Source organism: Pelmatolapia mariae, linkage group LG8 (assembly GCF_036321145.2).
Source record: "Pelmatolapia mariae isolate MD_Pm_ZW linkage group LG8, Pm_UMD_F_2, whole genome shotgun sequence".
Taxonomy (NCBI): Eukaryota; Metazoa; Chordata; class Actinopteri; order Cichliformes; family Cichlidae; genus Pelmatolapia; species Pelmatolapia mariae.
In genome coordinates, this window is record NC_086234.1 from 8,824,292 (window position 1) to 8,838,706 (window position 14,415).

The window sequence follows — 14,415 nt, forward strand, 5'->3', positions numbered from 1 at the left end:
ATCCTCGAAAGAGTGACCTTTGTCCTTTAGATGCAGATGGACTGCTGAGTCTTGTCCCGTGGAGGTGGCTCTTCTATATTCTTCTATATTCTATTCTCTGAGTGTACAACATATTGAAGCAGATGGGCTACAGCAGCAGAAGACCACACAGGCTGACTCTCTTGTCAGCTGATAACAAGAGTACAGTTCACACAGGTTCACCAAAACTGGAGTATGGAAGATTATAATGTTGCTTAGTCTGATGAGTCTCTATTTTTGCTGTGACATTTGAATGGCGAGAACAGAATTTGGCATAAACAACATGAAAGCATCTGTCCTGCCTTATATCATTATATAAGTTCCTGCTGATAGTGTAGCAGTGCGGAGGATATTCGATGGGTACTGTTTCCAGCAAGATAACACATCATGTCACAGAGTTTAAAAGATCTCAAACTGGTTTCTTGAACATCACCAGACACCAGACCTCAGTCCAGTAGAGCACCTTGGTGGAACAGGAGATTTGCATCATGGATGTGCACTTAACAAATGTGCAGCAACTGTGTGATGCTATCATGTCAGTGTGGAGCAAAATCTCTGAGCAGTTTCCAGCACCTTACTGAATGTGTGCCATGAAGAATTAAAGAAGTTTGAAGAATAGTAAGGTGTACCTAATAAAGTGTCTCGTGAGTGTATGTTTATTTTGAATTTAACAAATCTGTTCAAACTAGCCACCACATCAACATTCAAGTAGAAGCTTTGTCCTGATTTTTTTTAAAACTTTTTTAAAGGTATTAATGAGGAAATATCAAACAGATTCATGATTAAGCTCAATGTTCTGATCAATCCCCTAATATTCGTTTAATTATGGCAGGATTAATATTATATTCTTTTTCATAATCAGCCCTTTAAAAGACTCCAAATTTCTCCTCAAAACTCCATCTTAGAAGTTTAAAGAAGAAACTGTTACTTATTCTTTTTTTTATGTATTAAAAAGAACCTGTTATCTGAATTAACTTTTTTTTTAAATCTTGGAAATGTGAATTGTGTAAACAGCATTTAAAAGACCATTTAAATATGAGCAAGGTCATTCCTGACTCATTTAAACAGACTTAAGACAGCTGTTGTTGTGGCGATACTAATCGATATTAATAGCTACAAAAACCAAATGTCACTCCGTTTTAACAGCAAAATGCCTTCATGTCTTTTGAACTGTAATTTGCGATGCTCAGTGCTTCCTCATTTCTTTGCCCCTCAGGCTTCATCTTTGTCAGGCTTTCCCTTCGTCCAGCCCTGTCTGTCTGAGTTACGTCCTAACTTCTAGCAGAGGAGTTATAAAACCACCAAGGATCAAAGACTGTCGCCATTATTTTTCTCTCTTTCTGTTCTTGCTTCCTTGATGCATGACAAAGCATACCTTAGTGTTACAAAACTGCCGAGACAAAGGCTATGAAATTGCAAGTTAGATGAAACAACCTGGAGAATCTCTTCTCCTCCCACTCTTCTGAGGATCCGTGGAGTTACTCTTCAGGGAAGCAGTTTGTGGGTCACTTCACTGACTTCCCAGCTGACATCAGTCAGCAGTTAAGTCAATTTCTGTAAGTTCTGGTTCACCAGACCTCAGATCTTATTATCTGGCTCTTGTAGACATGCCCCGAGGAGCACACCACAAGAGCACAGCGGCAGAGGGCAGACAAGCGTCACCCTGCCTGGTAAACAAAGTCAGCGCTCTTTTCACTGTCACACAGATAGCCAACAGGTGCAAAGTTCACAAGCAAGCTGGCAGATACAGGAATTCACACTGATTGGCAAGCAAACAAGCTTCTCCCCCCTGTTTATCTTACTCTCTTAGGTGTTTGTCTCTCCGCAGTGCCCTGCAGGTCTACCTTCCTGCCCCAGCATAACACTGCCTTTGGCATCACTCCTGTGCCAATTCTTTATCTATTTTTATCATCTCTTCTCCTTTTTTTACTGTCCTCCTCCATACACTGTCTTTGTCCTATTTTTTTTTCACTTTATTTGGCTTAGAACAAACTCACCCAAGCTTAAGTTGGTGGGAAAAAAAATCCATTGAAGCAGGTCGACTGTGTAGCAGAGAGCTACTGGGCCATGGACGATCATGTAGATCAAGAAAAAAATGTCAGATCAGAGGAAAGCAATTACATTTATGGATAGTTGAGGTAATTGACCACATCTTGTTTCAATTTAACACTGTGCCCCAGGCGTGGGGGTTTCCAGGCTCGTCTTGTTAGGCTGGGTGACTGTGAATATACAGATTTACTTTGAAGATATGGCAGATTAATTGATGTATGATCATACTTGAATTAAAAAAAAGGCAGGAAAGATTGTGTTTCAGGTAGAACAGACTATCCCATTACTCCGGGCTGAATTTGGATGCTTATTTTGCCCCCTGTTGGTGAGAACATAGATCTGTTGTTGAGATGGGATATTGTATCTCAAGTAACCAAAATCAAAGCATGTTAAAATGAAGTGAAAAATCTGACATTTTGACATATGACTTAAGTATAAAAATTTTATTTGTATTTATATTATCATAAGAAAAAGTTGGGGTTTTTAATAAAGTTGTCAAATCTGAAATCGCTGTATAAAACAAGGGGAAACACAAACTGTGATAACATCCAATACCTCCAATGAAAATTAGATTTAGCTTAGGCCAGTCTTTTTGGCCATTAACCTGGATTTTCCATTTCAATAAATCCAAACCAGTTCAATGACATAAACTCAAAGCCAATTATTATGGCATTAATGTTTTTACCTATAGTTTTTGAGGCTTATTTTTAGAAATTACTGTACATCTTACAGTACCTCTATTATTCAGCCCAAGGCTTGCTGCATTCATATGTGTTATTTGCCTGCTGTTCATTTGCTTGTGTACTTTTGTTTGCAGCCTCTGGCCATCTTCCAGAGGTCTCTGACCACCATGCAGATCCAGATCCAGGGTCTGTTGCAGTTTGCTGTACCACTGTTTCCTACGGCTGAGGTATGGCACACAGAAACACTTTTATGCTGTAGTTTGAGAATTAAAATAAGGGCTGAAGTGTTTTTCAGTGATACGCTGACCTCTCCACAGAGAGATCTCCTGGGTATACAACATTTGCTCAACTCCTCGGAGGCCAGTCTGCACCAGCTGACCGCCCTGCTGGACTGCAGGGGGCTCAACAAGGTTTGTTCACTGCATCCTAATTGGCATTAGAGAAGCACAACTAGGTCAACTTGAGAGTAAGTGGCCATTCAGGATTTCAGAGTAAAACTGAAAGTGGAACTGAGAGCAGAGAAGATAAAAGTAATTTTAAAAACCTCTTTTGTTGTTTGCAAGTTTGTTTGCACAGTGCGGTTCATGACTGCAATGCGGTTTACGTGAATGATGTTGAAGTCCCACCGAATGTACAAAACATAAATGAAGAAAATGATGACACACACCGATGCACTAAGTGCTTTTTCATCTTTGGCTCATTTTGTTCCGCTGTGTATTCAAACATGGCAGCGAGAGTACAGATAATGAGCAAACAGTTTGGCCACATATCTGTGTTCTGCATTTGACCTCTTTAGGACTACCTGGATGCAATGGTGGGGGTGTGCTATGATGGAGTGGAGGGTGTACTGTACCTCTGCCTGTTCTCCATTCTGGCAGCCTGTGCCTTCACTGTCATGCTGTGTGCCATTCCCAGGGCATGGAGACAAATTGCCTGCAGGTCAGTACATTTTCAGGCTTGTCTGCCTGCCTGAGCGCCCTCATTTTCTCATTCTGCACCAATCTCTATGTACATCGCGGTGTACCATCTAAGCCAGCACATACCAAAGAATACTGCAATCTGAAGTTTTGTTTCCATCAGGCGTGATTCGCACCGTACCCAAGAAATGCAATATCGTAAACCTTTCCTCTGATGCTCCTTTCCTAATTTTTCACTGAAGGGAACAAGATTACGATGATATGGATGAGGAGGACCCGTTCAACCCACGGGCAAGGAGATTAGGGTCTCAGAACCCCGACCACACCAACATGCACAGCTTCTGCAGCTACAGCAGCAGCATGGGCAGCCAGACCAGCCTGCACCCGCCCGCTCCGGCTGTCTCCAATGCCCCAATGTCTGAGTACATGTGAGTCAAAAAAAAAAAAACACAACTTGGGGGGGGAAAGTGACATCAGAAATTTGAGCCATATCCCGAGTCACTTCTCTCATTTTTCCTACAGGAACCACACAGCTCTTTTCGGGGGAAATCCACGGTATGAGAATGTGCCTCTGATAGGACGAGGCTCTCCACCCCCATCGGTGCGTTGGGTCCCAGAGGCCAAGTCCTTCCTATGATGTCATTTCTTTCTCAGTTAAACTCAGGAAGTGGTTTTCTTAGAAATAACAGCTTATTATTTCTTTCATTTTTTTAACTTGGTGACTCAGCTAACCTCCTTTGTTACATTTTACATTCACATCACTTAAATTTTAATTCCGATTAAATCCACTCTTTTTAAAGGTTCTTTATAGTATTTAACCAGATACTCTTGTGTTTTACACTGTGGCTTTTATTTTCTGCTGTGAACAACATACAGGAGGCTGGCTTACAGTGCCAAAGCAAGGAGAGGAGAAGTAATTTAGTTAATATTTAATATGAACAGAACACCATTTAGCCTCTCTCAGGCCTCTCTCTCGGGATAAGGTGACACAGGCCGTAACCCATAAACTCTTTCACTGTCGACACACAAGTTTTTCTTCCTCACTGAATTAACTCAGCACCCTGCTGGGCCTCTCGTCTCCTGTTATATCACAGAGACAAAAATAGAAACATTTTAAATGAAGTTTTCATTCAGCACACGCTCCTAATAGCATGCTGTACACCATTTTACAGATCTCTAATCTGGATTTTGCTTACATTTATAGGAAAGTTTTTATCCTTTTTCCTGCTCAGATGTTTTATTAAAGATTGCTTATATGTTTAGAATCTAAATTGAACCAAATTTATACATGTGTTACTGCAGTTTTAATGTATGTAATTCTTTTTAAGTTAGCCATCATTATCATTAACCTTCAACCTTTAATTCCAGCTAAAGTACCAACTAAACATGTGATATGCTCTGTCTTTTGACTCTTTAATACAACCAAATAATATGCATGTTAATTTCTTCCTCATGGCTATAACTGTACAGAATCATGCAGTCATCTTCGGCTAACAGCTTCTTTTATATATTTTTTTGTTTGTTTGTTTGTCATGTGTATGTTTGTTTGTATCTTTCATTTCTATATTCCCTCTTTTTTTTTAATCAACTTTTGGAGATATACTCTCAGCAGTATAGAAACCGAGTAAGTCTTTTCTTCTCTCTCTGTCAGGAATAAAGTCCCTCACTTGTCCCTCTGTTCCATCTCCTATCATTTCTCCTTCACCTCACATTATCTCGTCTCCTGTGCAGTTCTCCTGTTTAGCATGACTTTTAATCTGCAACCTACTGTCCCCGTCGCAGATAGGTTCACTTAGCAAGGGTATTTCAGCCCCTGGTGTTCACAGGGTGGTACGGTAGTTGCGTCTCTGGGTACTTTCACAGTCAGCTCCTATGTGCATGCAGTCTTTCTCCGGTCATTTAGTTTTACACCTAGCACTGACACAAAAGTATTAGCAGTAGGGATTCTGTGCACTACAATAAAATGGATTTTACCTGGAAAGTGTTTCACATACTTTATGCTATGTTTGTATTTAATGAATAAAGGATTGACCTTTTAAAATAAACTGTAGGTAATATCTAAAATATTTTACCCTGCCATGGTCTGTTATTTATGATTTAAATGAATACTCCACTGAAACTTTGTCTTAGAAACTAATATTCAACCACTGTAGGAATGAAATCTGGCATTTAAAAGTTTGCACACTCTCCAGCAGAGAATTTTTGTTGATATACCAGCCAGTAGTCTTTATATATGCATACGTTCACCAGCCATACACTCACCCATTCCACTGCTCATTAACACAAATACCTAGTCATCCAATCACATGGCAGCAACCCACGATATTTAGGCATGTAAAAATAGTCAAGATGACCTGCTGAAGTTCAAACTGAGCATCAGAATGGGGAAGAAAGGTGATTTAATTGACCTTAAATGTGATTTGAAAAAATGATTAATCCTCCTATTAAAGCAAAAATTACAGCCGGTCTGAAAGCAAAAGGTGCTCCAACCCAGAACTAGATAGGTGTAACTAATAAACTGTCTAGCGTGTAGCTATACTATAAACATGTACTATATATTCATTCTTCTATAGTTTCACTTCACCTGTTTTTTTTAACCTGATCACCCATGCTTTCCCTGCTTTATGTCCCACTAGAGAGTCGGGAGCCTCAAACATTTCTCATGTCAGTGCCACAGTAGAGTGAATTTGATACATAAAGATAGATATTCAGTGGACTGTTCCTTTAAGCCCATTTTTCCTACTTTCTTCCATTACAAATGAGTTTTACATGTTTACATCCACACACTATCTAATACAACAGACTTGTAATATTCTCTATATATGTCCCTGTTGGTGTTTTGTCTATAGTACTCTCCCACTATGAGGGCCACCTATCTGTCCATGACTGAAGAACAGAGGAGACACTTTGGAAATGACTTCCAAGCATAGACTTCCCTGTTTGCCCAAGGAGAGAAGCAGCATCACATACCATCTACAAGACAGCAACATGCAGCTGATAGAAGACTCACAGAGGAAACTGTGTGGCTTCACGTTAGTCAGGACTCCAGCGTGTGGAGTCTATTGATAATGGAACGATATCTGTAATCTTCTCTCTGTTCTTTTAGCTCATTCATGACATTTCTATCCTTTCTTGGAGAACATGCTAAACATTTCCAAGAAGTGCTGTCAAACTTAACAAGCTCTTAATCTGTTTTGTTCTTTGATACGCCGACACGCTCTTTTAAACATATAAAAAAAACACACAAAAAATAGTTGTTTCCCAATAACATAAAAAAGAAAGTTTAAATTCAGTTGAGATCTCTCTCTCTGCCTTTGAAATGGAGATGTGTACTAATTTTGACATCTTATATTTGAATCTCCAAAGATAAAAGATGTGAACGCGATAGCTCATGCATCGTTATTTTCTATGTAGTGTGCTCCATGCGTGATATTTGTGAAGCACAGAGCCAGCACTGGCAGCACACAGCAGGAGCTTGTGGAGCAGTATAATTTATTTGCAGTCTCACACACACACAAACACGCCTGCTAGTGAAGCTTTAGGAGTCTACAGAGACGAGACTACCTTGAGACCATGGCTTCTGTAAATAAGTTGTAAAATAACAGATTGTTGTCTTATTCTGTTTTCTGTTTAAACTGTGTGCCATTTTTATATACTTTTTCTAGTTCTGTCCAGCAATACATAGGACCACTATTTTTTGTATTTTCTAATGGGCCATTAATTCATACTCCCTGTATATCTAATCCAACTAATCCAATAAAGTCATCATTCCTATTGTGATTCGGGAAGCTGTGCTGCTCTCTGATTAATGAATTCAGGTAATTATTTTCACCATAGCAAACAATCCAAACAATACACGTTTGTACCAACTAACGATGACTTTCTGTGTGGATTGGATATATGCCGTGTCATTAATACGTTTTGTGTGTTTGTTTCAGCATGTTGCACTGTACAGGCACAGAGAGTGGTGCTTAATTTTGTTTGTGTGTGTGTGTGTGTGTGTGTGTGTGTGTGTGTGTATGTGTATGCAAACTTCAGGGTCTAATCGTAAATTGAATAAACCAGCTTTGAGTACAACGCGATGAGTCTTAATTTTGTTTTTGAGTGTTTTTGCCTAAAATCATTAAGATCTCCTTGTGAATTTAACTGAAACATATCCACATGCAATTGGTGTATCATGTACTAGTGATTCCTTGAGTATTTTTAAAGACTGCTGAAAATATGTACAATTCTTCCCAAATAAAGGATGAATGAGGCAGGGACCAGGGTTCACTTGTACTCAGTGATGAAATTATTTGATTTTGGTGTTTTGAGGTCAGATGTGAAGGTTGCTGTGACCACATGGCTATCCCATTTTTAGTGAGCTCTATATATTTAGTTTTGCATATTTGTCACAAATCTAAGTTTCATATCATCAACGTTATGAATTTATTTATGAAATTCTATTAGATTTATACCAGTTTGTGGCTGTTGCCGGGGTTCACTTGAGCCCCAAAGCCTTAAAAAGGTCTTTGTAACCCTGTGACTTTATTTCTCATCTTTTCTTGAGTTTCTTTAGATCACGGCCTGATTCGTTGCTTTTTAAGATCTTTTAGCCGACTTCATTCTGTCAAACAGGTCCTTTTTTTTTATTTTACTGTTGTTTAGCAGGTCTGTCAGTAATCAGGGCTGAGTGTAGCTCATGAAATTGAAATCAGCTTTCGAAAAAATGTGATAAAACACAATTCACAATTTAACAAATCTGATTCTTGTTGGCAAATATAAGGGTCAGGGCGAAATCACTTTTTCTCACAGGTAGGTTTAGATTTAGGTTTACATTTTTCTCTTAATGAATCAAATAATAATTTAAAAATACATTTTGTATTTACTCATGTTGTCTTTATCCAATATTAAAATTAATTTTATGATTTGAAACACAAGGGACAGGATACTTTTTCACAGCACTGCATAGCAAGACTGAAGATATTTTTACCCAATAACCTAGAATTCAGATTTAGGAGGAAATATCACACAAATATCCGAGAGGATAAAATAAGGATAAAATGACGATAGAAATGACGAAAGAATGACATTTTATATCCCAAAGGTCAGGCCTGGAGAAGTCCTAACTGCTTGGTGGAACTATACAATGGGATCTAAAGGGTAATTCTAGTTTAAAATATCCCTGTTACCTTCTTTTGGTTTGGGTTATTTGTTTGTTTTTAAAGACTATAATCTACCTTAGGCTGTTTAGAAAAGTAAAAATTATGAAAGTAAAAACAACTTACTTTAGTAGGTATTTTATGTTCCCCTTTCTGCTCATTTTTCGGCTTTTTTTGTTTTTCAGCATTAAGCCGCTTGAAATTGATTGTCTAAAATAGCAATTGCACCATTTCTACAGCAGATGTCAGCAGAGTGCAGCGGGAACGGTATCTCAGTAAATATTACAAAAGTTTAGTGTTTTAAAGATCTAAAGTTTTTTCACTACAGATCATTTTGTAAACACACTCTGTGGTCGTAAAACAGCTTATGTTATTATATTTTTAAACTGCCTTTTCCTTTCCCCCCCTTTTATGTATTTGCTTGATTTCTGTTCAACATCAATCCGCTTGAATCTGATGTCTTGAAACGGTAATTGCATAACATTTCCACCAGATGTCAGTAAAGTGACACAGAAAGGGTATTTCATACAGAAAAAGACATTTAAAAAAGGTTACCATTTTCCAACTATTCGCGTCCGTAAAATGTGTGATATTAGGATCACAGATCTATCTGAATGCACAATAACTGATTTGGATAAACGCATACAGCCATTTAAAAATATTCACCATTGTTTTAAAGGTGTTTTAGAAACTCTCCAAAAGATTTATTTTAAAAATAATTAATAATAAAGACACATCCAGTCCAATAACTGATAAATGCTCGTTTGAATGTGACTTTTTGTCTACTTTATTGTCCTTTTGAAATTCAGAAGCGTTATATAATGTTAATATGACCCAGGTTGCTATGAAGCACTTTTACAAGGTACAGAGGGATATGTTTGTTTTCCCTTTACAATTATTGTGTAGCCTAGGATTGGAAAACTGGGAGTGCACATGCCATGCCATATTATTTATTTATTTATTCACCCAAAGCAATGAAAAACCGGACTAGAGGGTTTTATTTTATAATCGGATGTACTGGTGTTTACAGTAGCTGATTTGATACTGCCGGTGTTCCGCGAATCTCCAGGGACAACACAGCAAGCGCGAGCGCAGAGACGCGCGCGCGCGTATACACAGGACAAGGAGCGGAGAGGAGCGAGGACAGACACAGAGAAGTGCGAGTAGCAGGTGAGCTGTTGCTGGTGCTGCTGTTACCTGCCGCTACCTTTAGCTTTTCGTCTGGCTAAATTATTCCCGTGTTTCCCGACCCGCTGCGTGACTGGAGATACCCACCGACGCGCTCTCGAGGACACAAAGAGGAAGAGAGTGAGAGAGTAGAGTCGGTCGGTAGTTGTAGGAAAGCTAATGTCGTTGAGTAAAAACGACACGAAGAGATTGTTAGCTCGCCAGTCGCGCTTGTTACTACTGACAAGCTACAGCCAGTGAGCATTAAAGGCAGAACCCGGGTATATTAGTAGTTGTTAGGTGTGTGCGGTGGGCTGCAGGTGCTTTTTTTTCTTAAAGAGTAGGTGGCATGCAGGTAACGACGGGGAGCGGGATGGTCCAGTGCCCCGTTTTCTGTTGATGCTCGCTATCCTTCAGGCTGACCGAAAGTGAACATGAAGGACACCGGAGAGTCAAAGGACCACCAGCTAACTGTGAGTTTCAACCTATGCTTTTTTTTAATGATATTTTTTTATTGAGCTCTAACACCTTCATTAACTTTGTCAAATGAGTTCGCTCTGTTGTTGAGTAGTAGAAAACCATCACCATTTAATACAAACAAGCTCATAAATTTGCTGCCAGTTAACTGAACACTCGGTGATCACTTCATTAGAGTACACCTGTAGGCTGCAGTCCTGTGAAGTTTGCCTAAAAATTGCCTGTATTTTTTGTTGAATGACATGCACAAAAAGGTGGCACTGGATGCCAAATACCACCCTTTATTTAAAAAAAACCAAGCAAACAAACAAAAAAACCCATCCTACTCACGCCTAAGTGACCTCGGCATTAAACATATAATTTAATTAAACTAAAATACATTAGAGGCATCATGGAGTTAGCCTAAGCATAGTTTATTTTTAGGTTCTTGTTCTTCTTTCTAGTGGTTTCTTCTTGAATTCCTAACCATTTAAGCTGCTGGCGTTTATAGTGAATGTTCAATTTTCTTTTATACCACCTGCATTGCAGCCCTTACCTGAATTATTGAAGTGGCTGTTTCAGTTGCCTGGCCTCTCTTGTCCCCCATGTAATACACCTTCTACATGGTGCTGATAGAGAGAGGACCTTATTATTTCTATTTGTTGCCTAGGTGAATCTAAGGTGGATCCACATCACTATAAAAGCCCTTATATACACGAACGTCATAGCACATTTGTTTGAATGCATATGAATGCAGCTCATGTGCCACCCCTATGGGTCTAACACACTGCTGGTATTGCTACACTCTGTTTTCATCCTGTTTTAATTCAGTCAGAGCTTTTCTGTTGACCTCTAAATCATGCAGACAGATTTAGACTAACAGCAGGAGTCTGAATGCGCATAATGCTGTCGTATTACAATGCTCCACTCATTAAGTTGTTATGTGTCTGCCAAGTGCCATCCAGTATTCATAATTTAGACTCTAAAACTACAGTTCTGCATTTAAAGTGATATTTTGAGTTTCCAGTTTACCTACCCTGGTTGAATTGGGGTTGTGAGAGAGAAAAGACTTTTAAAAGTAAGAAGATCCTGCATTTTTCCGCTAAGTGTGATTATACCTTATTATTAAGTTAAATGGTGAAAAAAAAAATGTGTTTGACATTTGAAAGATTACTCATGCAATTTATGTGTTTCATTTCCATGAATTTGGGTTATTACTAGGAGACATCTTTTACAACTCCCTTAATGCAATATAGCAGTGTATCATTGTTCCCCTTCCTACTTATATTCGCACATCTTTATTATTCTAAATCACATTTCATCTTCAGGGATTCTTTTTTTATCCTGCACAAAGCCAATCCTGAGCCGTATTGAATATTACTCACCTGCTTTCTTCATTCCCAAAACCATTGTAATGTTCAAAATCAGCACAGCGTGCGCTGCATCTGATATATGAGCCAGTTTTTTTTTTTCTTATAAAATGCTTTTCTGTTGAAGCAGAGTTGAAGCACTCTAACAAGTGACATTAAAGCATTTGCAAAAATTCAGTTTAAACTACAGATAAAACCACGTCAATAAAACCTTAGACATGTCGTCTTGTGTGTGGTCAGTGTCATTTTCTTAGATATGATGTCATGAAACTGAACATCTCCAAGCTGATTACATTTAGAGTTTGCTCTGTTTGCTGCAGGTTGCCTTGAGAATCCGACCCCTCAGTGATGCTGAGCAGGAGGAGGGGGCTACAATCGTGGCCCACAGAGTGGACGACCAGGTGAGACATTGGTCTTTTAATTTTTCATTCTGCATGTGAGTGAGTGATGGGGTGGCTTTGTGTGAAAGAGGGATACTGTCTTCCTTCCTGCTTGTCATGAGACTGCACAAATAAGGTGCCTACAGGGACCTTTGCAACGTCAGCATCTCTTTAAAAAAAAAAAAACCTAAAACAACCTAATTTATAAAGCATGCATCATAATGCATATGTATATGAATGCTGCAAGATTCAGACTCGAGTAATAAAAAGCTCCTTAAAGGTCTTAGACTATGTGCTTTATATATTTTAAAATTTTCACCTTTAAGATTTATTTAAAAAAAAAATCATTATTGCACGTGCGGTTTTAATGTCACTTGCTTAACATTGTTGTCCCCATTTTCAGATGTAGTTATATGGACTGTGACACTAACAAGCACTAACCCAATAACATAATTAAAATCAACTTGTACTGGTCTGTCAGCAACTTCAGAGTAGCTTCATCAAGTCATACATTGTAAATACTGACATATGCTTGTCGGAAAGAGAAACGGGTTAGTTTAAGAAAGTAAAATACCAGAGAGGAGTGAACTACGGTTAACCTTGTTCACATTTAACCATGAATGATTTCGCCTACAGTAATTAGTGAACGTAAGTGCATGGATATGACTGGTGTGTGATTTGTTTTTTTGTATGCATACAAAGGTTAATGGTAACAGTGAGTGTGTGCTTTGCACTAAGTCATGTATACGCACCACACCAAGTCGTCTTGTAGATTAAAAAAAAAAATAGTTGGTGTATTGATCTGCTTTTTGTTGTACAAAATAAATCAGGTACACAAAAATGTTTTAACAGAATTGTGGTGCAGTTTCCCTCTGGTATCTTTTAAGTCCAGAAAAAAGTATCTCTGAAGTCCAGTAGTGCCCACACAGTTATAACATAAAGACTGTGCCGCTCCAATTACTGAGGTCTTGAAAAGGTCATAAAAAGCATTGATTTTGATTTTCATAATGGTGCAAGAACTTTGTGACGTGAATGGCACCAGAGAGAGACGGCTAGGGCAGCAAGTAGTAATTATTTCTATTTCTGAATCTGTCTGATGCTTATGAAGTAATTTTCAGCCACCTAGTCATTGGAAATGAGTAGTTCACCAATTAGCAGTGCACCTCTTCTGTAGTGTCAGACAAATGGACAATGGACAAATGCTTATGCCTATTTTTATTCCACTAATACTTTTATCTTGCTAACTTAGCGCCTACATTACCCATGATGCAATTTGACAAACAGTTTAATTGGAAAGTCTTGGCTTTTACTGTTGGTCTAACAAAACAACACATCTGGCTTTAATATGAAAACAGTCAGTACTGGCAGCCTCATGCTTGGTTCTGTTTGTTTCCACTGTGGTCTTGTTTCAGTTTTCCACCAACTTGTTTGACATTACTTTCCAACTTATCTGACAAATAAGCAGCTTTGAATGGAGCTATTACACTAATTGTGTTTTCCATTAGAGTAAACCATGACAAGAATGACTCAGAGTGAACAGAATGTAGACTGGCTATCATGGCCATAGCTGTTCCCCATATCCAATGAGTTTTAGGCATATTTCATAAACTACAACCAAAACTTGATTTTTGTATTCATTTATTCTGGCAGTGGAATAGAAAAAGAAACTGGACTTGGTTTGCCGTCATAGACCAAATGGCCTTTTCCCAATGAGCATGGTATTTAATGAGGTTGCTGCCATGTGACCTTTCATATGAGAAGGACACATTGCGTGTGCAAGTCCCTTGAGGACCATTTTCACCATTAGGCCTCACGTTTGAGCAGGTCCCTCTTCGAGACCATTTAGTAGATTGTGCAGTGGTGATGACGGTAGTGCAAACGATAATGAACATCGTGACTGGGAACCTGCTGAGGTGTCTCCTCACGTAGTGTAGGCTGATTGAGGCATTTGTAGGCCTGCTGGTGGTGGGCAGCTTCTCTTAACCAAGATAAAGCCAGAAAATTAACAGTAGCAACAGATGACTCACCACAGTAAAACAGTGAGAAGTGTTTGTGGAGAATGTTATATTCAATAAAGGGTATGATTAGTGTTTTTTCATGCTGTTGAGGGAATTTGCTAGAAACTTATTATCCACGACGCTGGTATATCACTTGTTTGTCTTAACGTAAGTAATTTAATCACAGCTTAAGGACAACATCAGCACCAGTCTGGCATGACATCATTAAAATAGGCT

The 14,415-nt window shown here is 38.7% G+C and overlaps 2 protein-coding genes across 5 annotated transcripts in view; both read left to right on the forward strand.

Annotated features, from left to right (window-relative positions):
• Positions 1 to 7,447, forward strand: part of ttyh2 (tweety family member 2) — a 66,267-nt gene extending 58,820 nt beyond the window's left edge. For 2 of the 4 annotated variants that reach the window (XM_063482697.1, XM_063482699.1), the window contains 7 exons: positions 2,885 to 2,977; positions 3,068 to 3,160; positions 3,547 to 3,689; positions 3,910 to 4,095; positions 4,190 to 4,268; positions 5,265 to 5,291; positions 6,517 to 7,447. In XM_063482697.1, coding sequence (XP_063338767.1) covers positions 2,885 to 2,977; positions 3,068 to 3,160; positions 3,547 to 3,689; positions 3,910 to 4,095; positions 4,190 to 4,268; positions 5,265 to 5,291; positions 6,517 to 6,597 — 702 coding nt within the window. In that variant the 3' untranslated portion in view covers positions 6,598 to 7,447. The remainder of the gene's footprint in view (positions 1 to 2,884; positions 2,978 to 3,067; positions 3,161 to 3,546; positions 3,690 to 3,909; positions 4,096 to 4,189; positions 4,269 to 5,264; positions 5,292 to 6,516) is intronic. The other 2 variants (XM_063482698.1, XM_063482700.1) reach the window with 1 other exon arrangement.
• A 2,515-nt stretch (positions 7,448 to 9,962) lies between these two features.
• kif19 (kinesin family member 19) overlaps positions 9,963 to 14,415 on the forward strand; it is a 34,006-nt gene continuing 29,553 nt past the window's right edge. The window contains exons 1-3 of the mRNA XM_063482705.1: positions 9,963 to 9,978; positions 10,320 to 10,448; positions 12,122 to 12,202. Coding sequence (XP_063338775.1) covers positions 10,410 to 10,448; positions 12,122 to 12,202 — 120 coding nt within the window. The 5' untranslated portion in view covers positions 9,963 to 9,978; positions 10,320 to 10,409. The remainder of the gene's footprint in view (positions 9,979 to 10,319; positions 10,449 to 12,121; positions 12,203 to 14,415) is intronic.